The 27,364-nt window shown below is 38.5% G+C and overlaps 2 protein-coding genes across 9 annotated transcripts in view; one reads left to right on the top strand and one right to left on the bottom strand.

Annotated features, from left to right (window-relative positions):
* The window catches only part of lcor (ligand dependent nuclear receptor corepressor), an 83,729-nt gene extending 57,791 nt beyond the window's left edge, over nt 1–25,938 (bottom strand). The window contains exon 1 of the mRNA XM_010744705.3: nt 25,817–25,938. Coding sequence (XP_010743007.2) covers nt 25,817–25,913 — 97 coding nt within the window. The 5' untranslated portion in view covers nt 25,914–25,938. The remainder of the gene's footprint in view (nt 1–25,816) is intronic.
* LOC104939516 (B-cell receptor CD22) overlaps nt 1–27,364 on the top strand; it is a 509,789-nt gene that overhangs the window by 162,633 nt on the left and 319,792 nt on the right. The window lies entirely within an intron of this gene.

Genomic DNA, 27,364 nt, shown 5'->3' with positions numbered 1-27,364 from the left:
GTTCACTTGTTTTGTGTGTCTCTTCAGGTACGTGTGAATGCATTAATGTGGGCTGTAAATGAAGAAGAAGAAGAAGGTGTACTTTATTAATCCCTCAAGGGGAAATTCGATTTTTTCACTCTGTTCTTATATACAGTATATATATTCACACACACACACACACACACACACACACACACACACACACACACACACACGCCGGGAGGAGGGTATTGTATGCCTCCAACCAGACAGTTTTCAACATGTGGCACCACCTTCACCTCTGACTGTCTCCACGAGGAAAGTTTGATTTGTGTTTTTTTATATCGAATAGATGTTCTGTCTACACTCCTGTTTTCATTTTGATTTAATTTCTGTTCACACTGAATTTAAAAGCAATAAGAAAAGCAAAATGTCTTCTGTCTTCTCATCCTTGTTGACAAACAACAACAGTGATTATTGATACCTTTATCTAGTCAGAAATATGTTATTACTGATAACTAATGGAGATGAAATAAATACTGATAACTCCTCACTGATTTACAATAAAAACATTCAAACTCTGTCTCAAAAATTGTAGATATCACACAAATGTCTGGTTATATGGCTCAGAATGTAAATTCTGCCTGTCAATCAAATGGGAAAGACTATTGATCAGTTTACTTGAGTGTTTCCATTTTATGCTACTTCACACTTCAGTTCCTTTGCATATTTTTTTTATTCTGATTAGATTTTATTAATTTTTAGAATAGAATTTTATTTATTGACCACAGAGGCTTATAATTTATGAGCTACCCCACATTTTATAAAGTAATTTAATTAACTCCACAGTTACCAGCTACAACATTAAAGTGATGAAGAAGCAGATTAGCATTATGCAGAACACATCTGCATATGCAGAACACATCTGCATAATGAGCACTTTTACTTCTACACTGTGGTATTACTATTCTTATGCGAGTGAAAGCTCTAAAGAAGAGCACTTCTTCCACCACTGTCTCCTACAAAATACCAAAACATATCTGAGCGAGTGCATGTACTATCAAAAAAACAACAACAAAAAATAAGTAAAACAACTTTTCACATTCATCCACACCATTTTCACATATCATCATTTTCAGTGTGGAAACACGGGTTTATGTGGACTGACCAGAGAAAATACACACAACAATTGCGGTTTGAGGCCCAAAACAACCAAATAAAATCAGCCCAGAAGTTTGATCAGGTGACAAAGCAGCATGTCAGCATCTTTTGTAATCAAACTGAGTACTGAATCTTAATGTGTGACACACACCCCCACCACCCTGCGAGCCTCATTGTTGAATACAAACACTACTACGCCTGCCAGGCAAGAAAAGCTATATATTTCCTATTGTCCTGTGTTATTGTTCAGTGTGTGGCTGCCATTAGTGCACTGATCTAGCAGGACGCCAACCTGTTTCTGCTCTCTACACTTACATCTCTTGATTATTGTTTTATTAGGGCTAAAAGCCAAGCTGCTGAATTTTTTCATGAGGAATTTTTAAAATAAATTTTCTTTTGGTGTTTTTGTTCCACTGGTTGTCGGGTTTAAAAGGTCAATAGAGGACTAAATCTCTTTAGCCATCCCCCCTTTCTCTCGCGCACGCGCATCTCAAGGAGCCAGGGCACGTGGGTAAATTCCTTACAAGATTTAAATTTCGGATGAGACAAAAGAAAGCAAGAGGACTCCATGCACATTCATATACTAAGTCACACAGGGCTTATGTGATCATTGTAGAGTTATATTTACTGGGTGTGTAAGGGTTAAAGAGAGCATAACATATTGAGGGAGGATGGGTTGACAGCAACCTTCAGATGGAGACACATAACACACATTCTTTTTTTCCAAGATTATTTTTTTAGCCTTTTCAAACTATATTTCTGATAGAGACAGCTGAAGAGTGACAGGAATGCGGGGAGGGAGAGACGGGGAAATGCAGGTCAGATTCGAACCCTGCGCTTCCGCAGCAAGGACTGAGCTTTCACACATGGGGCGGCTGCTCTACCAACTGAGCTAGCCCCTTAACACGCCGCCCCATAACACACATTCTTTTACCCGCTGCTTCATCTCTCCCTCTCAGTAATGTCTTTTTAGTCTCTCTTTATTTTTCTTCTCATTCATTCATGTCCTTTAATTATCCCTCTCCTGCTCTAAGCCCTGCTCATTCATCCCTCGTCCTTTCTATAATTACCTGCAGTTAAATCAGTGGTTTGGTTTATAAAATGTAAAAATATTAAGTTAGTTAAGATATCAAAAGAAAGAAAAAAAAAAAGCTGGAACCAATTAATGTCATCATTCAAGAGGAAATGTCTTCAAATGAATGAATACAATCGAATGAACAAATTAATTTTCTGTTGATCGATAAAATGTTTAACTGTTACAGCTCAAAAAAACAACAACAAACATTTTAATGTTACTATTGAGGTTAGGTTAAGATGTTTTGGTATCAGGTTAGGATATTCTAGTTAAGACTAAGATCAAATATTAATCATGGGTTTATACTCTATAGTAAATGCACCAGCTGGCTGACTCATTTCAAGGCAGAAAGTAATACATAAATATGTATTTTAATTTTGATATATATTTTTTATTTTGTAATGAAAATGTTACAACAATTAATTCAGATTATAGGGAAGATTATTATGTGCTATACCTCAAAAAGGTCAAGATTGACTGATGGATTGAGGCCTGAACGATTGGCTCCTTACAGACAATACTACAACAACAAATTGCATTAAAATCAAGTCAGATCAAATTATCGTGTAGCCAAGCAAACCTCCTGCAAGCATAGTAAGGTTATTAATCATTATATTGTTTGGACCAAAAAATATTAAAAGATTGTGAAAAATGCCCATTGAGATTTCATTAAAACATTGACTTTTTTTTATGTCAAGTGTCTGATCAGTTAATAATTTAATCTAATTTCTTTGGTTTTAAAAAGAAAATAGCAAAACAAAGAGTTCAAAACATTAGACAGAATCATATTTTACGGATCTGAAAAATATACCATTATAGTTATTCTTACAAAATGTGCACATGACAGCAAGTATGAAGATGGTCATGTAATTAATACCTTATCTAAAAGGCAGAAAAAGAGATTGTGGTCATTGTTTTAATCATAAGAATAATGGCCTATGGCCTGTGTTGAAGGCAGTTTACACTGTGCATAAACATCACATTATTTTATTTACTAGAATTAAATTAAATTGTTGCTATTGAACAGTTAAGACAGTTGAATTATATGAGATTTGAGGAAGGAAGAAGAGATCTTCTTTCTTTAGTAAGACAGAAAGGATCTGATAGAGCAGCGATTCTCCAAGAGCCAAGAGAGAAGCTGCCCTGCTGTGAAGCTCCATCCACCTCCTCCCCCTCTCTCTATAAACACATGGTGCAGGCTTTTACTGAGGGCTCATGCTGACTGACTGATTGACTAACTCTATATTTATGTATACGTATGTGTGTGTGTGTGTGTGCTGGGCAGGATGCATGCACTAAATGAGAGCCAGTGAGCCACGTGGCACGAGTGACGAACAGGGATAAGGACAAAACCAGCAGAACCCATTATAGTGTTAAAGCCAAAAAACCTGCTCAACATACACACAGGCAGCTTAATGGAAACATTGTCCATGTCCAGCTGAGCCAATGTGGCAATACTTACACCTAAAACCACAAATGATCACATGAGCAGACATTCGAGAGAATATGAGAGATAACTATTACCACGGGCCATTTAGGCTACGTTTACACATAGCCGGGTATGTTGAGAAACAAATATTTCCCTCCCTCCGTTTTCCAAAATAACATCGTGCACATAGCATCGTTTTCAAAAAAAGTTTTCATTTACATCAACCCACATAAATACGCCATCATAACTACGCCAAGCCCATTGGCCGCAGTGTAGGAAGAAAAAGAACGCTCTGCAAGCCAATCAGAATTCTCATTTCTCAGAAATGCGACTGCTACTCTGAATGCTTCCAGGATCATCAGCGAATTCATGTAAAAGATAGGTACAAACGAAGGGAAATGTCTCCGTTTTTAAAAATACCTGTGTATGTGTAAACGGGGCCTTATAGGACTTGGCATCTAGTTGTGTAGTTGCAGATTGCAACACTCTTCACTTGCCCTCTGATTCCCTCTGCCATATTCTGTAAATAGAGCCTACTAAATCTGACACACCGGACCTTTAACTCAAATGAAATTAATCATTGGTGGATTGTTTTTTTTTTTTCTGTATTTCAGCCACAAATTCTGCACAGAGAGTCAAAATGATTTGATTCCAACTGAAAGTTAAAAAGTAAATGTGCCTGAGGAAAACAGCAAAAACAGAAAAATCTTCTCCAAAAAGTTGAGTTGAGCACAACGTAACAATCAAGTATCAAATACAAGTATACAAGTACTCAAACTTGGCATTGGATACTTACTTACTTACTGATACAGTAATCAGTTAGTTGCAGAATTTGAATTTTTGTATTTAACATTTACAATTTAAGAATTTTGGTTGATAATAAAGAAAATCATTTATTTATATATAAAAGAAGGTTGGTAATGTGTGACTGAAGGTTCATTTAATGTTTCTTGGCACAAAAAGCTTTCAGTGGATAATTTCATTTGAAGCAGCCCTCAAACTTTACATTTGTTCATTTACTTGAACAAATACAGTTTTATCTCTGCTGTAAGTTTATGTACATTCTTGGCATAACCTTAAATCCTATTTAGCTAACACAATTACAGCAGGAGTCAAGCTGAATAGCTACTTTAAGTTACTTTTAAATTATTATTATCATTATTTACAAAAACAAAGACAAACAAAGAAATAAAAACAGTTTAATTTACTAAGCAGCTTTTCACTCATCACACAATACATAGAATTTAATATAATTTCCTAACAGGCCAAATTTTTGTGTATGTGTGCCTCTAATGTTTGCAGCACTTTTATTAAAGGCATCATGTACTTACCACCAATGCTTTGTACAGACTAAGATGTAGATATTTCATTTTATATTTAATTATATTCAATATCGAACAGGTATTTAGATTTAAAAAATATTTTTATACTTCCCTAATAGTCACCAAGGGCTCAGTAGGAACTTTCAAACTAAATACAAAAAACTAGGCACTTATAAATGTAAACATAAATATAAAAGAGGAAATATAGAAACAAGTTCCTTGTGTGAACAGCTCTGGGGTCAGAGGGTCAGAACCTGGACTTCTTTCCTTCCTCAGTCACGTCACATCCAAACATTTATCTTGTGAAAGAAAATTAAAAAAGCAACTACATTAATCTATTATAACAGAGAGCAGCCGTTTGCTCATGTAAATACATTTGCCTGTACGCACACACGCACACGCACACACACACACACACACACACACACAGACACACACACACACACACACACAAATAAAGACACAGGGATCATTTAACATCTTTTGGCCTGAACAGCATCAGCCAGATGTGAGGACTGGTTGAAATCTGGGTGAGTTAACAAGGTCAGGAGGCCCAGAGCTGATGGAACAAAAGACTTTTTTTGGACTTCAGTATGTGTGTGCGTTTGTTCAAATGTGTATGCTGTGTGTTTGCAATCGAAATGTGTGTGTGAGCCTCTTGTTATCATATGATTTTCACATGAAGTCCTGCTGCTTAAAGTTTGAAGGACAAAGGAAGCGATTCACAGACAGCAGGGCGCATAAGGAGAGGATGCATGGAGTTAATACCAGAAATTCCCCTAAAAACACACACAAAGATGATTGTCTGCTGTTAATAGTTCTGTGACCTGTCCTTCTACAAAACACAGACCTCATTAGTGGCTCTGTTCTCATGCTGATTTCTTGGGATAAAGATTTTAGTTTCATCCTGGGATTTTAAGTTGTATGAGTTCAAATGAGTATCGATGTTCTCAGAACACAAAACATCTTGAATTTCATCTACTGGTGATGTTTATATGAAATTCAATATATTTTTTAAATATTCAGTTGTCTTTGCTCATTTTTTATTGGAGCCGAAGTAAGAAGCAGTCTTTGAAAAGGGATAATTCAGGTTTTTTTTTAAAGTGGGGTAAAAAGAGGTATCCATAGCAACTTCGTAGCAACTAACGTTACAAACAAACTAACCAACTGAGGCAGAAGTGAACCAGCAATTTCAGTCTTCTTCGAGGCAAAATTACAGTTAATGAAGTCTGGTCATTTTGAAGAGAGCATAGAAAGATATAAACACTTTCCTGCTGGAAAGGCTGGTAAAAAATACTCCAATATAGCATACACATAAACTGTTTTTTTCCAGGTGAGCCTTTTCTTTTTTTAATGTCTAAAACTAACATTTTTTTGCCCAGTCCACAGCAGTACATTACTTAACTTTGGTGCTGGCCATCCTGTCTGCTTCTCCAATCCAGGAGACTGCAATCTACTTTATGTAATACAATAACTGTGGGTAAATACAACCCCACTTTAAATAACCTGAAATATCCCAAAGAGAGAGGCAGAGAGGGTTTAGCCTCGGAATGCCACAGCAGAAAATGTGACTCACTGTGACACCACTTACTGTGGTCTTTATTTATTTTAAGTGTAATTTCAATGCTATATAACATGACTGGAAGGTGGGCATTAGCCATGATTGTAGAAACAGTGGAGGTCAGGGGCTTTTTAATGTGTTTTGATAAGTGTTTTGCTGGTTTGGTTAGAAAAAAGCAGCAAAACACGCCCTGTAGGTGTTTACAAGCTCACATAAATAAATAAAAAATAAATCCAGCCTTGCAAGAGCAGTTGAGCAGAAAAATTATTTTCTCAAAAAACGAGTGAGAAGGATGAAAATTCCTCATGCCACTCGCACACAGACCATGCCATTAAAGGAATACCCCATGTTGAGAGCCTGAGATCTGAGGCCATTTTGGAGCTGAGGCTAAGTGCTGCCCAGAGTTTAATAGGGGGCAACCATGTGACATGTACACATACATAATTGCAGACACACATACGCATATAAGCTTGTGTATGCACACACACACACACACACACACACACACACACACAAATATGACCATATGGCTGCTTTTAAGTAGTCTTACGTTCACATTCACACATGTACGGCACACACACACACACACACACACACACACACACACACACACAGGAGGTCTTAAAATGGAAATATCTATATGACACTGTTGGCCCACAGCGAAGCATATTGATGACAACAGATTTGAGCACAAAACTCATTTCATTATTATTATATAACACTTGAGAGCACACAGGAATGGATTTGTTTTATATGATGACTCCCATTTTGTATTTTGATTTTCTGACAGAGATGTACGGTGTTCTAATTTCTTCTTTCGATTTTTAATGAATAATTTTAACTTATCAGAACCAAGAAAAACATTTGTGAGCTGAACGATATCTTCTAATTAACCTAATTTGGTTTGATTTGGTTTTCTGTGATCTGCTCGGACTCCATTTAAGAGTCAATAAAATAATGGTTCAAAATAAATGATTAAATAATAATAATTACAATAAAAAAAATAATATGGGCTGTTTCTGTTTTTTTTTTGGTTTTTTTTGTTTTTTTCCAGAATAGGCAAATCCGATGTAGCTAAAGTAGGTAATGGAAAGAAGACTTCAGACATCCACAGTAACTGAAATTATAGGCTAAACAATAAACCTGACTTTTTTTTTCCTTGTGTGGACCTCTTGTGATCAAAAGCTGCTAAAACATCTTGAGAAAAATTCTCCTCTTTCGACTCTGTTTCCTGTATGCCCTCAAGTGTTGACTTGCAGACCGAGTAGTGCTCAGCATTTTTTATTTGTGCTTTTTCAAATCTTTTGACATCAATATGCTTCCATACACACACACACACACACAGAGAGCACTGTACCCAAGAGAGCTTTAACAACTGGTCATAAATATTTCCTTTTTTGCAAATCAAAGGTCTAGTGTACTCTCATAGTTAGGTAGTGTGTGTGTAAGAGAGAGATAGAAAGAGAAGGAGGGCAGAGGAAAAGCAACTCCAGAGTTCAATATTGACAGAGCAGTAGAGGAGCCTCCTCACATTAATATTAGATGATATAATCACTGATATGGAGGAATGTTCCCTTAGTTAGCTCCACCTACAGCACACACACACACACACACACACACCCACACACACACACAGGAAGTTGTTCTCCTCAGTGTTTATAGCTCTATCTATCCTTGAACTGTTCCCTAAACCGCCTCCTGCCCAATTTGTCCTCACAGTCCAAAGGTGGACGGTCCAAAGAGCCGCTGATAGGCTGCGACACACCTTAGTTCACAAAATGTTCACGACTCATTAACCACATCCAAAACTGACACACTGCAAAACAATGTGCCACAGATAAAGTAACACTCCGCTCTGTTTATCTGAGTGACAGGATCCTTTTTAGCTGCATAAGCTGAAAATCATCATGGTTTTTGGAACAAAAACATCGCAGTGTTTGAATTTGTCAACATTGCATGTTTCTCACCTGAAGATTTTTTCTATAATTGATTACAATTCTTGTCGGTCTGTCTTTTATTATGTTTTCTAAAAATCACTGAACTATTTCAGAACATCTTATCAGATCAGGAAGGCTTGTTAAACCGCTGACGTCAGCTAACTTAAGCAGTTAAGATGAAAGGTGTGGTCAGACAGATTTCTAAATCCAAAATGACAGAATACCGAGCAGAATAACAACAGAGAAATGCACGTATTTAGTATCTTGCTTTACACGACTATCTGTGGGATAAATATGACACTACAGCCAGCAGCCAATTAGCTTAGCTTAGCATAAAGACTGGAAACAGGGGAGCAGCTCATACATATGTTCATACAGTTTCCCTAACAAAACATCACATGGTGCTGTCATGAAGTGAGTCCCGTTGTTGTACAAAAGTGCAATTGAGCGTGACTGTGATGCTGTGGCTTTTTAAGCACTAATGCATCACATGAATAAAGTGGTTAGTGAGTAAATCACATTGCTTCAGAAAAATGTTGTGATTTTCATCAAACTGCTATAGAGATAAATATAGATATAGATATATATATATATAGCTATATAGATATATATATAGATATATATAGATATAAGTATATTGTTTTTAAAAACTAATAAATGGAAAAGGGAATTCAGATGCCCATGCAGTTCCTCTGTGAAAAACAAAAAAGGAGAAACATGGCTGAGTTTGTTAAAGTGAAGTGCTGCGGCTCATTTAAAACACAACAATTCTTGTTTTCGGGTGATTATACACCAATTAAAACATAGTTCTGAATATTATATTCAATTTCTGCCATATTCTGTAAGTAAAGGCCCCTAAATCTGTCACACTAGACCTCTAAAACAGTAATTATAACTATATTTGAGGTGTCCTGCAATATAATTTAACCTGCTAGCCAAGTATTGCCTGTTGTTTTTGCCATCACACAATCATTTCTGATGAAATAGAAACCATTGCATGTAACTGCTTCACTTATGATCCCTGTAATAATGCAATTTTTATCTCTTACAACTAATTTTAATATGACTCACATGCGTTTGTCTTCTTCCAATGCTCAACCTGTAATGTTCAGCCCAAAATTTTAAACTCAGTGACTGTTTTTATGTTTCTCACCGCAATGCTCCTTGGGAGACGTAGTTGACTTCTCTTCATCTTCTTCTCATCAATAGTCTTTCAGTGAACCAAAATTCCACTGAGAGAGCGTCCGTTCAGTTTTTGGACAAACTCAAAATGGCCAGTCACCCCTCACTGACTTTTACCTCCAGCCAAATATAAGCCCATTCACTTCAGTTCACTACCCGATTAATGCTTTTTCCCCCTCCACTTTTACTACCATTTCTCTCTTAGATGATATTTCAAAAGGAATTTGCCCTTCTGGTTTTGACCCTTACATTCATTACTACGGGTTTCAGCTCCTCACCGTGTGACACAGTGCTTTCATTGTTTCATTGTCAAAATTGCAACACTGGCAGCTGAAATCTTCAAATTGCATGAGTCTGCCATGTTAATTTACCAGAGAGAAATGTGTTTCATGCAGCTTTTTGAGTAAAGCATACAAAATTACTACAATTTAGAGTCACATCAGAAAAAAAAAAAAATCTTTCATTTCTTTCACATGCTCCAACAACCTTTTTTTAAAGCCCTGAAAAAGCAATTACTTTAAAAATCCTTGCTCCACATGGATTGTAATTTATATCCCAGTTATAGTTATAGTTAGAATATTGAACCCTCCAGAAATTGCACTTTGATTTTCTTTGTCTCTTTTGTACGGCTTTACTCAACTAAATCACTTGCTTTGTGTTGTGTGTGTGTGTTCACATGGAGCTGGCACATGCAGGGCTCAGTACATTTTTGATACAGAAATCTGCATGTTTACATGGTCAGATCACGGTGATATGACATCAATAAATGCATGTAAGAAGTTAAATTATTAGAAGACAGAGGAGAAAAGTATGTGTATCATAAAGGCCACCATTGGCACATTTGAAAAAAACAGCAACAGACAGAAATTATGGAGGAAAAAACCCAACCTGCCTACGCCTCAATTAAGTCTGAGACGAAAATGTCTACAGCTACCACTGCAACACACTCAGCATGAGTGTGTGTCTACAGACACAGGCACACACTCATTTGAAGGTGGGTGTTAGAAAATCTACCAGAATATAAAGTTACAGAATGCAAGTGCCTATTGGCAGACAAGAAATGAAATAAACTCAAGAGATCCTTCAGGGAACAGACTCACGATGGCTGACAGATTCTTTTTTTTCTGCTTTCGATAAAGTCGGACCTGTAGCGATCCTGCTTGACACATAGATCTATAAAATCTCAAAATACTGATGGCAGAATAAAAATTTGTGTCGATGTGGAGGAAAAAAACACTTGTGAAAACAATATGTGTAAGTGCCGGAGTGAAGAGAAGTAAGACATGAGGGTAATGAAGAGAAACTGGGAGAAGAGTAGAAGGAGAGAGTGTATGATAAATGAGGGAAACAAATGAGAAAAATATCAAAGAGGAGAAAAAAGTTGTCAAAACGTTAAAGGTGAAGGTGAATGAGAAAAGAGGCGGAAGCAATAAAGAGAAAGAGGGTGAATTAAAAGAAAAAAAAAGAGAAAGAGGAGAGATGGAAAGGATACAGCAAGGAGATGAGGAGATAAAAATACAAGTGACATTTCTCTTGATGGTAACGGTGGCAGCAGAGCGGCATTTGTTGCTTGACCTTCAGTTTTATTAGTGTGTGTGTGTGTGTGTGTGTGCAGTAGTCTGGTAGGCTTGACACCTAACTGAGGGTGACACGGTCACACACAGAGGAGAGCCGAGAGCCCCCAGCTCTACAAGCCATCCCGGCCCTCACACAGCACAGCTGGCCCTGTCACCTCCACTTATCCCACTTATCCTGCTCAACTCCAAGTCTGCATGTATAGTTACTCTGAGTGTGTGTGTGTGTGTGTGTGTGTGTGTGTGTGTGTGTGTGTAGTGTTGGATAAAAGCCAGATACAGAGGCCTGTGAGTGTTAAGGTGCATTAAATAATTTTATTGTCCCACTGCACTATGCACTATGTAACCATAAATTATTTGCAAGAGTTGCCAAGTTTGTTATTCAATACTGACAGCTAATGAGCACTCTAAATCAGAGCTCTTTGGAGAGTTAAAACAAACAAAAAGTCCACGGTACACGGTTGGCTGACTGGTTTCTCAAAATGACTGCACTGACTGATTTTGTTAGAATTCTGCATGGAGCATCTTCATAAACATGTTCACTCATTAATCCAATGGAGAAACATTGGTAAACACGCAGGGAAACAACATATTTGATTAACAAAAGGTTATTTTAATGCACAACCTGACCGAATGCATTGGGTCATTATGTGTGATGTAGTCTCGCTGGTGGCTCAAGGCGAGGACTCTTGAGAACACAAAAGACAGTGCTGAAGGAAATTTCTTTGTCTTCTCTTCAGCCCAAACATTCTCCATGACTTTACCAAACCCAGTTCATTTATCATCTGTCTTTACGGTGCGGTTTCAGCTTGCAGACAATAAACAAAGAAGCTGAATACAGCGCCTCACAAACTCTGATAATACAGACAAGAAACGTATGCGACTGTGCACACCTACACATTTGAGCAACTGTGAGAGCAGCAGGCAGTCTGCAGGAAAAAAGCAGGGTGAATGACAGAGTGATGGTTTGGAGACAAAGAAACAGAAATGGCTGGTAAGGTGGGAGTTAAGGTAGGCTGTAGGCGGTGCTGAAGAAATGGCTGGGAGAGAATATCTGCATCGCTGCTCTTCAGATACTTCAGTAAAACCCTCAGGATCACATCTACTTATCACTAAATCTAATGTCAGTATGAACCAAAGCTATCACAGTTACTTTTGTCAGTTTTTCAATGGCTAATCATATTAATTGGACAGATTGGTCAGTTCAGGAACAGATCATTGGGTCAAGAATTTTAAAAAGGTGGGATTTTTTTGCTGTTATATCTTATGTCTAGATGCATTTAACCTATTTTTTACAAGGGATTAATAAACTTGTAAAGGACACATGGTGCTTTTTACATATTTTTCTTATTGTCAACAAATCCCATGAAAAGACCCAAACCAAACATTGATCCTACTGACAAGTATTGTGTATATCTACTTTGTCCCATAGAGCTCCATTGTCACTATTCAGTAAAAATATGTAATCGGAAGATCAGGGTTAATGCTTTCAAGCCACAATACCAAAAAACGATCAATGGTATTTGTTTACTAACGGATCTTGACTTCTCTAATATGATACAGAACATACAGCAGGCTCTTTTCCAGTCAAGATGGTGGCTAACCTAACTAATCATAACATATTGGGAATTAATCTGCACATGCTCCGGTTCACACTGAAACCAAACGTTTCTATTAATGTCAGTTTTTGAGCTGCAACAAAGACCAAAATGTGACCTACAATAGATGAGGTAAGCCTTTTTTTGTTGATCATTTGCATCCCCTAACGGCTAGTTAGGAGGGCTGAGGAGTCAGCAGTCAAACTGCAATCCCTATAAAGCTCAATTTTCAGCCATGCTTGCTGCCCCAAATACTCACCAGAGCATCAAATGTGTATTCATCCATCATTCAAAACAGTAACATATGCACTATTTCCTTCTGTTTGAGTAACTTTGGTTAATAACTAAAGTGCCTGGCTGTTTTGGGGGATTCCTGAGGTCTTTTCAGTAATAAAAGTGTGCATGTGTGAAGCGTTTTTAAAGGTTTATGACCAGGAACCAATGGACTCGGTGTTTGACACAGTCAGGGTAGGATGGTTGGTTTTTGGTCTTTTAATGGGAATTTAAATAATGAACTAACATTTTTTCCTCCATCTGTGCCACAAATATTTAACTTCTGTCCTGCCTCTGCAAACTGCTGGCAAGCGCGCATTTCCTCCTCTCATACATAACTAAAATATAGTCTGCCCCTCCATTTTCATGATGTTGAGTCTTTCATGACGTTGGTTGCTTTATTATCTACATTATTGTGTGTGGCATTGATTCCTTCACCCACTGCTGACTACATGGTGCCATTTTCTCTTGCCCTTCAGGCTGTGAACACATTGGTTTTCTGATTAAAAACTGTTCAGTTATTTTTACCCAAATCACAGAAGGAAGAATTGACCACTCATTGGCTGCCGTGAATCACCTACTGTGGCCCAAAGGGGACAACTGTTGTAATTCAAGTGTGGCGACACTACTTATAAAATATAAGCAATATGAAAAACAAAAACAGGCTTTATTTATAGTGTCAGGGGCATTTTTTTTGTTTATCACTTTGCTGTTTTATGAATTTAAAAAGGCTTTTTGCCCCCAAGCTGCCATTAATATCTGACCTGTTCACCAAAACTGTCAGTTTTAAATTCAAATGCTGCCTTGATGTGACCCTTTGTAATTCTAAATTGTTGATTTCAGCTTCATGCTTAAGCTCTTTTATTATCATAAACAAAAAGCTGATGCCTCCAGTAACTGTTTTCTAGAGGGTTAAAGGCTGATTAAACCTCACAATATACAAGTTCAAGACAGAACAAACAAAACACGAATGCTTTTGCTATCTTTAGATCCTTACCAGCAGGCTATCAGGACTAAAATGGTCGTAGTTGAAAAGCCATGGATTAATTAAAAGAATTAAAAATTGTGTCATAAAAAGTATTTTGTCCTTTAAATGTTCATTTAAAAGGTCCTTGTAGAACCAAATTGATACATTGTGTAATTTCTATGAAAATACAGTATTGAACACTAACAATGATGCCACCACATGATTTGTTCACTGGAGAAGTCTAGCAAGTTTATATTTCAACTGTACTACTCTTAAATTTGTCAAAATAGAATTTAAATGATTGTTTATTAAAATTGTTTATGGTACAAACATGGGTGACAACTTTCTCAGCTCTCTCAAGTGTAAATTTGTTACCAGCCTGAAAAGTCCAGTATTAGGCAGGCTCTAATGCCCGAGTATAAATATTGGAAGAGAGTTTAGGCGGTCACAAAAAATATTACACCTTATCCCCCAAGGATCATGAATATTCACAGAAAATTTTATTTAAATCTCTCAGTGAGGTGCCTTTGATGAAAATGTTACACAAAGGAAGTTTCGACTTTTCGAGAATTTAGGGGGAAATTTTTTCATGAACATCTGCAAAAGATTTCCAACTGCCTCGCAAATCTTGGTTAATCAAGTGTGCCATTGATTAAGCAGTGAAATCTCTCATTTTGTCTCAGTCAGAGTTGGAGAAAATTACATCTATTTCCTAACAGGAGGTGGCCTGTATAGGAGGCCTTTGCCCTGACTAATGGTTTGTGTGGAAGAATGACAAGGAGGTCAGTCCTCTTCAATTGGTCTGAGTCACACCCTGCAGCTTCAGAAGCCATCGCAGGAGAAGATCTTCTGCTCCGCTCTCTCCTTACAATGACTGCTGTGTGTTTTTAACGATGCTGACAATGCCAAGACCCTCTCTGTGGTTGCTGTGTTGTTGAATGTGGCGGCAGCGGCGATAGCGCTGGAAAACAAGCTCATTCTGACACAGCGGAGACACAGGTTTTCATTGCAGCTCGCTCACGACTCTAGGTGAAGTTTATTTGCAAAGATAACCATCCTTGCAAATACACGGAGAGAAAAGAGCAAAGACAGTGAATTATGCAGACAGAAAAAGATGTAATGGACAATGCCGAAAGTGAGATGATAGACAGTTTTAACATGGATCTTGCAAGGATGGGAACGCACCTGAGTAGGAGGTTGGTGCTTTCTTTCCATTCTGTCTTCAGTCTGTTTTTTTTTCTAGAATTTACTCCCTGTGCCTGTTTTGACAGGCTGTCAGGCAGAGAAAGAGCAAAACACACCAGAACAAAAGGTTTGTGGTTATAAAAGCTAACTGAAGCAGAAAAAAGTATAGGAGTATAGGTTCAGATCCTGCCTTCCTCTTCCTGTCACACCTGTTTTGATTTTTAACTGAACTCTTTATTTTATTTGTATAGCCCAAAGTCACAAAGTACATTTGCCTCTGAGGGCTTTACAATCTGTACAGGGAGTGACACCCTCTGTCCTTAGACCCTCGGTTCGAGTGAGGAAAAACTTGCCCACAAAAAACCTTTAACAGGGAAAAAAGGTGGAAGAAACCTCAGGAAGAGCCACAGAGGAGGGATCCCTCTCCCAGGACGGACAGACGTGCAATGGATGTCACATGTACAGAACAAATCAACACAAACAATTACAATGAATGATAAAATGACAATCAAACTAAGCCTTCAGTTTTAGTAAGTTTATTTGTTAATGGCAAATGAGCAGTAGGAATTATTACGTACTGACTGTCATCAATTGTTATTTTTAAGTCCAAATTCTTGATTTCAGCTTTGCAAATGTGAATGTTTCTAGTTATACAGTTATATAATATCTTTGAGTTGTGGACAAAGCAAGACATTTCAGGACATCTGTTACGGCCGTGGCCGTCTTGGAGTCTCTTTCTCTCTCTCGTGTGTGTGTGTGTGTGTGTGTGTGTGTGCTCAACGAGGACCAATTCTGCAGATGAAGAACACCTGCGCTGTGTGCCCTGATTGGACAGACGACCGCCCGCCCTCAGCCAATCAGCAGAAGTTGGAGTATAAGAAGCAGGTGGACCCAACATTCTGGAGCCAGCTGTAACCAGCCGAGCTCCTGTGCTGTTGCCTTGTGTGCTTAGAATCCTTGCTAGACTGTGAACCTTGTTGTTTTCGTTACATTGCCATCTCACCTAATTTGACTCTGTTAGATACCTTAGTTTGGGTGCTGTTTTGATTGTGCGGGTTATTTTGGGGTAGTGGGCGTTATTTTTGTATTTAAAACAATAGCTCTGTTGGAGTCTTTCTTTGTTCTCGTTTTAATTTGGTTTTGAAGCACCCTTAGTATTTGCCTCTCTTTTTGTTGTCATTCCTTGTTAAAACAAGCGCCTTTTGTTAATTAAAAACTACTTTTAAACCTCATAACACCTGGGTATTTTTATGTTACTTCCCTTTTCCCTTTCCAACGAGCTGGTCGTAACAACATCACAATGGACTTCAGGAAAAAGGAATCACCATTTTTCACCATTTTATGGAGCAAACAACTAATCGATTAATCTATGATGAAAATGATCGTTAGCTGCAGCCCTAACATATATTAAAATATTAAAATACACACCCTCACTATGCTTTGTCTGTTTCAGAGTATAAATCTGTATTTTGTTACTTAACTTCTATTAAGCTTTTTATTCCCTTGATTAATATACAGATTAATCTGTTGGTGCTACAATGGTTTATTTATTTATAAGTCAGTTTTTCTCTCAGTGAGGCAGCAGTAGAGGATTTACCTGCGTCTCTGTGTGCATTCTCATGTCGAAGGCCAAATCATAATAAAGTCCCATTCAGTCTTTGAATTGCAAATAATTGTCCATTGTTTCCGTGTCGTTTTTTGCACAAACCTCATCCATCATGTTTCCTCACAGGGTTTGTTGTATAAAGGCAACAAACCTTTCTAAATACTCCCTCCTTTCACCCTCTCCCTCACCTTCTTTCTATTTTATTACAACTCCTCCATCTGTCCTTCTCTTTGATGAACTACATTTCCCAGGGTACATCAGTGGGCAGTAGCAGTGGCCTGGCACAATGCCATGTCCAGTGGCATTAAACAAACAAGATTAAACCACATCAACACACACAGAGCCTCACTTTCCAGAGCACAACTTAAAAACCATAACAAATGTGCAGTACACACTTTTTACTTTGAGTAGTAGATTTTATTTAAATTTAAACTTTTGTGTTTTGAATTTGAATTTAAATGTATCTTTTATTTAATTAAACATTTCTTAAACATTTAATCTATTGTTTTGTATATGATTATATTTTTTCCTATTGTTTTCACCTCTCATAAATGCTTAAAACCAGACATATTCAGTTCAATGTGCTGCTACAGCCTGATTTACAGTAAATATTGCTGTATAATGCATTATGAACTGACTTTATGCCTTTTCTACACTTCTACTAGTACTACTACTTCTACTACTGTTCAGATGAGGGTTACGGTTATGGTTGTGATCATCAGCAGTGTTATCAGTAGTAGATTCTGTTTTAGTTCTCTGTCATCTCATGCATCATCTCATCAAAATAATGTCAATCAAAACACTGTCTGGAGATATGTTTTCTCTCTTTCTGAGTTAACGTTCCCACATTTATCAGCATTAGACTTAGACTTTTGTCATGGTCATTTAAAAACACTTTGGAACTAACATAAAGTACATGGTGGTACATGGTGACAGTGATATGTAACAAGCAGCGGCTGATTACAGTATTTAGCGGTGACTGCACATCTGTAATGGTACAGTCATTCCAGTTTACTTTGACCACTTAACACACAGCATTTTTTTTTTTTTTCATTTTTATATTTGACAGAAGTGGCTATTATGTGTATCTGATGTCAGTTTAGGTAAGTTAATATGTGCTGCCTATTACAAATACACTGCGGGATAAATCTGAAGGTCCGGTGTGTCAGATTTAGGGTGCTTTATTTAGAAAAAAAGGGCAGAAATGGAATATAATATTCATAACTATGTTTTCATTAGTGTAAAATCCCCTACAAACAAGAGTCTGCCGCATTGCACTACCATGTTTCCACGAGTGGGCCATTTGTGTTTTCTGTCATGTTTCACGGCCACCGTAGCTCTCCTACACACTAAGAAGGAGAGGGTGAGGCAAGAGGGTCTCAATGTGCAACTACACTGCTAAATGCCACTAAAACCTACACTCTGGTCCTTAAAGTTAATGTAACCTGAAATTTTTGCACTTCATGATTTTGGTGATGAGTGGTACCTGCAAACTATCAACATGCTGTACTAAAGCACACTTCTTTTTCTGCACCTTCCAAACGACTAGTGTTTATTCTCATAAATCATTCACAATTTATCGATTAGTCGATGAATCATTTGATAAATAAAATGCCTGTCACAATACCCTAGAAACCCAATGTGACATCTTCAGATGAGAAGTTGCCTAATTGGCTTATCTAAACAGTGATGCATCTCTGCCTTTTCCAGTAGAGTTTGTTATAGACCAAATCTGCGACCAACATGACAGAAATGTATTTATATGTCAAAGATGCCAATTATTTCTTTAATGGTTCAGAGCAGACGGTTGCAATTACCCGCGGACTGTCCCTTTAACTCTCAACCATGACAGCTTAACACTGCTTAACCGACTGTTCAGCTCCATTATTATTTCATTAGCTGGTTCCTCTTGTTCAGGAATACTGAAGTGCTACTTAGTGTTAATTAATTGTTAACGACAGTCTGAATGACACACACTTTTACTTTAATTCCATTAATACTGAATTCTCAGGCAGACGCAGTGATTTGAGACTTCCCTTATTAAAATAATAAGGCATTCCCTGAGTTTAATTATCACAACTACACCACTAACCTGAATTCCTAACTCCCATACAGCTCTTTTAAGACGACCAAACAGAATGTCCTTACTTTCCAAAAATGTGTCCTTTATGTTTGAAACTCTTCCTCACAAACAAAGGCAGAAGTACAAGAGTGCACAAACACAACATACTCAAGCTCCTCCATGCTATTGATCAAATACTATGAAAAGCAAATTGCTCAAATATGACCTTCCACACAAAAGCAGCCATTATTCAAGGACCAGGAGGAATTCACTGAAGGCGGGTCCAAGTAAACATTCCTGCTGCTCTAAAACCTCGACACCTCTCACCATTCCTGTGCATGTTTGTGTGTGTGAGTGCATGTATGTATGTGTGTGTGTGTGTGTGTGTGTGTGTGTGTGTGTGTGTGTGTGTGTGTGTGTGTGTGTACTCCAAACACAAACCCCAACCGTGCATGAGCCCATATGGCGTCAGTGTCCAAAGAACTGTACCAAGGAGGTCAGGTGGTTCACATAACAAAAGGAACACACACACACACACACACACACACACACACGCACACGCACACGCACACGCACACGCACATGCACACACACACACAATGGAACGCTTACATAAATTTTGGGTTGTGTCAGGGACGCTGCGTACAAAGTTTTGTTTAAGGAAATGGAGAACTTTGGTCACTGGTAAGAGTGAAGGGAAGAAAAGAGAGAAAGACGGGAAGCTGAAGTGTTCTGGTAGATTTAAGATTTACTGATTTATTACTACCAATATTCATCTGCACAATTTAAACCCTGTGTTTAGATTCAGGACCTCAACATTCAGAATCTTATAAATCTACCAATATTCTGTAAAAGAGTAGTAAAATGTTAAAAGAAGGACAGGGAGTCAAAGAGAATGTGTTTTTTAAGACCTAAGACCTCCAGAATATGACATAAAATCTCATAACAAACATTATTCATATTCAAAAAAATAAAACTAAACACACACAAAGAAATCTGGTTCCTGCAATACATGACAATGTGTTTTCGGGAACACAAGTGTAACAACACAAACATAACAGAAGACCTGCCAGCATGTCCTAGATCTGTTGAGTTTCCACTGGTGGAAGTCAAATATCAACCTATAATTATCAGTAAACTGATAAACAGTCTATTGATGTCATGTTTTATCTATTTATTAGCCTCACTGTACTGCTTTTCATTCTGCCAGGTTCTGATTTGCCGCACAATAAATCAGTGAAATTATTTCGTTTATTACTGTGACTCCTGTAGAACCTCAGTATAAGTATAATCAGCACAAACACAGAGAGTTTGATAATGATGATGAAGGCCACAGGACAAAACGGCATCTCTGTCTTTAACTTTTTAATAACGTTTAAACAGAATAAAGACTTCTTAAAACCATTTTAGAGATCTTTGGGTGTCTGACTGCAACACGTGAATTATTAATTAATCTGAAAGATATTTCCTCTTTTAAACATTTTTTAAAAATGCTCATTACAACTTCCAAGCTCTTGCTGTTTTGCTTGTTTTGTCCAACTAAGACTACTAATATTGATTTCTTATTATTATTATAAGAAAAACAACACTTTATCTCTTATTTACATTGTTGAATTTTCTCTTTATTAACTAACCCATTATTTAACGGTTTCACCGATAAATGAAACAAACTGAAGAGAAAGAAGCAGAATAGGATTAAGTTGAATCTAAATTTAGGACAAACTACATTTAATCCGATAAACAAACAAAAACTAACTCAAGAAACTTTTCAGCCTGTTATGTGGTCTTAAGACTCTCTGCTCAGACACTCATAAATAGCTATTAAAAGCTTTCATTTCCCATTGGATACACTAGAAAGGTCTCAGGGGAGAAAAACTGCAACACACTGGCAATATAAAATACAACAAAGAAGCAGCTGCATATAGAAGATAAAAAAAAAAAAGAATGATAACAACATGTCACACTCAGGCTGAATAAAAGGCTTATTTTCTGAAATATTTGACTGGTCTCTTGTCACCCAGCAAAAAGGAGTTGAAAAAAAAGTTTACACCTCTGAAACAAATCTATGCTTAGAGGATAAAAGAAGCAGGTGTGTAACCAGAACGACAACGTTTGACTTGTTTCTGGCAGTTTAGATGAATATGTGTTTGAATGTGAGTCAGGATGTCGCTAGAAAAGAGCATAGCGCTCAGTGGATGTTTTCTGGATAAATAAAGGTTCACAGACATACACACACATACACACACACCTTCTGTCAATATTCACACAGTGCCAGTGGTGTATTTTGCTTTTCCACAGATTGCAGTCAGCCTCCCCCCACCCTCCACCCCCCCCCTCCATCCCAAAGAGAGCAACCCTCCTCCCACGGGGCTCCTGGTTGGCATGGATCGGCCCCCGAGATAGCTCCACACTCGCTTTCACACACATTACAGTCGAGCAGGGGGGTGTGTATGCATGCATATGCAATGAAGAGGGTACGCTGAGATTTACAGTGTTGGCACCTGGTCTAGTCAAATGGGTGGACTGCTGCCACTTTCCCCACCAGCACATAAATGTGCCATGTTTTGTTTTCCTTTTCAAAAAGCCCATGAAAAGAATTAGCAGGATGAGAAAGTAGCAGGCAGATCTCTCGAGGCGTCCATCTGTCCATTACTGAAATAAAAGCCGTCCACTCAGAGAGGGAGGCGTAGTGAAGTGATGGAGGGGTTTTGTTGACTTGATAAGACAAGGATTTGACTTTGAGTACATTGGATAATCGTGAGACTAGATAAATAGATAGCTGGATAGATAGAAAGAGAAAATCAGGAGGATCTGTTCACTTAATGACACTCTAAACCAAAATGGATGATCTTGCACAGCACGATTTAAATGTGATGTATCAGAGGAGACATTTGCCTTTCTTTAAAGACTCTGCCCACGCTGTCAAATCCTCTTACAAAATCAGCATGATTCATCTCCAACTCATTAATCAGCGGTAAACAAAAGGAAATAAACCTGAAATGTTCAGTTTAAGGGACCAATTAACACGAAATCATGTGACGGTGATGAGCACTTGCAAGGTGGCAAAGATGTGAACTATATACTGTTTCTCTGGGAAACTCAGATGGACAATTCTCTGATGTTTTATAGATTTCTTTATATGCAAGAATATGGGGCAGCAACGATTCCTCGAGTACCTAGAGTAACTCGATTACAAAAAATGATTGAGGAATTTCCTCTGCCTCGAAGCCTCGTTTAATTGAATTTAAAGCTCACGTTTTGCACAGATTCTTTTTAGCGTGACACAACATGCTTATGTTACAGGCTATGCGTCTCCTGCAAAGCGGAACAAGACGGAAGTGGGCTTTTGGTAACATGTGTGGACAGTGTTGATGTACAGAATGGCAGACGCCAGGACCGAAAACAGCGAAAATGAGCAAACGCAGCAAAGTGAAACTAATAGGAATAATAATTTTATACGATTACTCGATTAATCGATAGAATATTCGATTGCCAAAATATTCAACAGCTGCAGCCCTACAAGAATAATGAGAGATAAATCATGAAGATAATCGTCTGTTGAAACAGTACGGTAACATTCCTATTTTCACACGATACATATTGTCTAATCATGTTTGATATAAGTCTTAGACGACTGCTTATAGGGAAATATTTGCTATTGATTGGAATAAGTCACCTGATAACCACTGTATCTTGAGCTTTATTCACCAAACCCCCAAATTGTATCATTTAACTGAACCAGTGGCATCATTGCTGTATGGAGAGGCTCTGCCTGTGAGAAGTGTTGGAAGTAAAAAAGCAATCTGCCGCTCAGACTCACACCTCTCCCTCACAGTCTGTCTCTCTCCAGCACTGCCACAACCTTTCAGCAATCAAATTAGCTGCACTCTCTTACCCAGAATATGTGCCAAAGGAATCAGCAGTTGGGCTGTAATTGCTACCAACTAATAATGTTAACCTTTCTGTGGCATATAGGCCTTACTTTATTATCAGCGAAGCACAGGGCAAGAAGATGACGCCAGCTTGTGTCGACAAGCTGCATCCTTTCACATCACTACGAACTGCAATATACTGTGAGACGTCCCAATCTGCTACCTGACCTTCTCAGACCAACATCTCTCCAACATAATGATCATCTTGTCCTTAATAAAAAAGCCTGTTATGAAAGGTATGACTCACAACATAATGTGATTTAATTTTCATGCCAGTGCACATTTTTTGTAGTCTTCCAGGCTTCTTAACACTCAAATCAAGAGTTTTGTGAACTGTTTTTAACTTCACGCCTTTGACAAAAGCATTATATCCGATTCCCGTGTCACAACTTCTCAATCACAAGGATATGCTCTTATCTTTGTCCTGTATGACAGTAAATTCAGTATATTTGTGTTTTGGACTGTTGAGCAGTCAAAACAAGAAGTTTTTCACTACTTTATGTCATTTAACTGCCCAAAAGATTAATGGATATATTGAGAGAAATCTGAGCTCATAACACTTTCTTTTTTTTTAAAAAAGGAAAAAAAAAAAAAGATCTCTGATAGCCCAAAATGAATTAAGTTAATGTCAAAAACGAACTGTTACCGCAACACTTGAACACACTATCATTGCACAGCACAAAGGATTTACGGCACTTTTGGAAACAAATTCTTGAGCTGGTCAGAAGACAAACACATCTTATGATGTTCCAGTTTCTCACCGTTTCAGAGCTGATTCGCCTTCAAACAAATAAACATGTCAGACTTCAATCTGAGCTGATAACTGCTTCTGAGCTCGGCCCTAAAACTTGTCATGCATAGCAAACCAATAAACGTTAACAACCAGAAATTAAGAAATAGAGTCCATATACCAACACACATACAGAGCACCCCATATACGTAGAGCTAAAGCAAGCTGTAATATCCAACTGTGCGTTCATTATTCTGCTTTGTTATATTTGTATCCCCAGTGGTATCATTGTCATATTACTACATGGATTCAAGGTGCACAATGGTGAGCTTACAGTGTATTTATCATGCTTATGGTATCTGTTTCAACTTTAGTATCATTATAGTATTCCTATAGGGACTAGTCTCTTACATAGGTTTACATACAGCTCTTTTCATTGGAGGGTAATTGCAACCCTTCAAATGTGTTACACTTTTAGGGAGGGACCAACACATAATCCTCCTCCTTTTTTTTTAAAATTCAAACCCAGTGACCCACTAAATCATTAAAACAGCTCTAATTAGTCTATAAATGTGGGCAAAAGCAGGACACAATGCAGCCAGTTTTATCATCATTAATATTTGAAGCCAGAAAATAGGTTAAAGCTCATGTTTAATGAGTAAAAATATTTTTTGCGTGATGATCTCAATGAAAAAAAAAAATCATCAAACTGTCGTAAGAGAAATGAAGGAGGCAAACCCTTTTGTTTACACTGGTGGCTGTGATTCCTTATGGCTGTATGCAGATCACACCAACTGGAGGTCAGAGATTACCCAACCTTTTAATTCAACACTATATCTCCTCATTAGGGGGTTTTCTTACTAAAAAGCCCCGCTAGCCTACTCAGAATCAGGCCATGTGAGTTATTATAAAGCGGTCGGATGGGTAAGTAGGTGACAGGTCAACGCTCAACATCTGGACACAGAAGTGCATCCAAAAACAAGTGGAGCCGCAACACCCCGACTCTGCTGCTGCTGCTGCTGCCGCCGATGCTGCTGCTGCTGTGAAGGTGGTGGTGGTGCTTTATGCCGCCGATAAAAGCCAGATTAGGAGACGGGCAGAGAGCCGAGGAAACCCGGGGAGGTTAGGAGATCAGAGGCGAAGAGTGGATGATAATCTTGCCATAACATCGGGATAGGTCAATGTAACCGGATTAAACTGAGCTAATGAAATACACCAGAAATGGAGGATTGGGGGAGGAGGAGGAGGAGGAGGAGGAGGATGAGTGGGTGGTGGGTGGGAGAAATGTATGGATGAGAAAATCCAAAATAAAAGCCGACATAAACTAATGAGAGAAGCAGGGAGAGGTTAGGAACTAGATTTCAGTTCTTCAGCAAGACAAAAGACTGACACAAGTCGTGGTCGTTGCTGTTAATTGTCCATGCAGAGAAACAGAGATGTCGCTACTGTCATAAACATTCAAAAAAATAAAAAATCATAAATATGTATCTTAATGCAAACTGCGCCGGACAAATCTCAACCGTGGAGTTTTCCAACGCATCCAAGGAGCGCCGTTTCAACAAGTACCAAGCCCGGTTTAAAGGCGAGCACCGCGGCATTTCTCACCGTCGACCCCCCGCCTGCACCTTCCCCCTAAAATACAAAATTATTTCCACTGACATTTCCCCCCAATGCAGCAATGCGCGCTCCCAAAAGCCGATTTCCAGGGAAGTGGAGGAGGAGGAGGGGGGCGTCATGTTTGGAGATTGAGAGCGCGCACCCCCCCCCCCCCCCCCCGACCAAAAACTCAAGCCGGCGGCGCGCACGCGGGCACGGGCCAGCCTATAGACGGGAATCTGATTGGCTGAGGCGCAGCTCCATCTGCACACGTGACATGCTCTGCTTACAATAAACAAACAGCTATGGAATAACGTATAAAAAATACCTCCGCGGCTCCAAACCACAGACACACTGAATAAAACAAAACTCAACAGTCGAACAGATCACAAACACAAAGTGTGCAGGTGAAACACCTGGAAACATGCCCGACACCAGCCCAAAAACTTAGAGCTGAATATTTTTGGATGTGTCCGGTGGGAGGCAGGCAGCGCCAGGCAACAGCCGTGCGTAACAAAAAATGACAGCTTCATGAGAGCCTATAGGTTTTCCAGTGGACATTACAGCCACGGCTCTCCACTCCAAAAAAACAAACGCAAACACAGGTACCAGCAACCCTGCGGCCACCCGGACCACGCCACACACACAATGCCAAGAGAGCTTACCTACACAGTGAATGAGTTTGTGCCTCCAAGAGTCAAGTTCCTGCCGAAAGCCGCGCCTCTCTATCGTGCATTGCTGCCTTTTGCACAGACTCGCCATTTTCTATCGGCCCCTCCCGTGGGCGCGCACATACTGCTGGGTGCTTCCCTGCGCGCACGTCACCGGTGTTTTTTATTCTAGGGCTGGGTGGAGTGAGATATGAGGGGGACGGGGCTGCAGCATCCCCCTTTCTATAGCGCTCATTTGTCCCACCCACCAAAAGTGCCCCCTCCTCCTCCTCCTCCTCCTCCCCTCCATCGCACCCAGCATCTCTGCGCGAGGATGTGCTGTCATTGGTCGTTTAATGGGATGTTTGTCTGTTTTAATGTTGTGTAGGATACAGCACATGGCGCCTGTGCTCCAAATTTGCCATGGCTCAAAGCTATGTGTGTCAAAGGGCGCTGGTGTGCCGGGGATTTAAAATGCGCATAAAGACACTGCATTGTTTAAATTAGCAGATATGTTATAGAGCAGCTCTCAACGCGGCCGTAAATATACTATAGGCTAGACTATAAAGCGTTGACTACACAAAGAGGCACTGTTATCAAAAAACTGTTTTAGTATCATTTTTTGAAACTAAAGGAGCCTGCAGAAGACAGAGTGAAACTGTCCGGAAAATCCCTATAATGTTTTTCCAAGGATCACAATGCCCCTATAACAGGAAACAGTCAATTCTAAGTTCACATCACTAATATTAGTGTAGACTAATATTCTTATTTAGCCAATTAAAGGATTACTGCAACTTCTCTTTTAATGGATTATGTTGCTGAGTGGTCTTAATCAAATTAATAAACGCTCAACTATTCGGCTATTTCCACACTCCCATTGTATCTTGAATGTGCTTTCCATGGCTGGCAGGGTAGTTCTCAAAACTCCAAGGCTGTGATCAGGAATTTGCTGTCAGACAACCTCAAAAAAAAAAAGAAGAAAAATAAAAAAGAAATATTTACATAGTTAGTTTATTGTATTTTTTGCAAGATTTATATACATGGAGCATTTGTTTCTAATAGGTTTCATTTCAAATCAACAACTCATACTTATAAACACGACATGACTAAATAAACAACTGTTAAATAAATACTTTGAAATGAGTCTTTGCAGGGAAGATTGTGGAGGATCACTGGTGTTTTGTTTCCCATCATTAGCATCTGAATGCTTTTTCAACATCTTCCCCAGGAAGAATGAATCCTGATGCAAAACTAATGGGTCCATTATGTAAGGAGACAAAATACACTTTTTATTTATTGAATGAAAACGCAAATAAATAGCGATGCACACACACACCCACAGCATGTATGACCTATAGCTTAAAGTGTCCATAGATGATACAAATACACAGAACTTGACAGGAAAACATATGCAAAACATTATAAAGCACACATATCAATAAACAAAATCACCCACCTCTTCAAAAATAGATCCCAATACAGATCACACTCAAGTTTAATACTAGCAAATTTAGTCAATAATAACAACTTAACATATTTAGTTTCTTAAGAATAATGTTAATA

The sequence above is a fragment of the Larimichthys crocea genome, chromosome X, assembly GCF_000972845.2.
Source record: "Larimichthys crocea isolate SSNF chromosome X, L_crocea_2.0, whole genome shotgun sequence".
Classification (NCBI taxonomy): Eukaryota; Metazoa; Chordata; class Actinopteri; family Sciaenidae; genus Larimichthys; species Larimichthys crocea.
The sequence above is the reverse complement of the archived record's forward strand: the minus strand, read 5'-3'. Positions and strand labels throughout refer to the sequence as shown.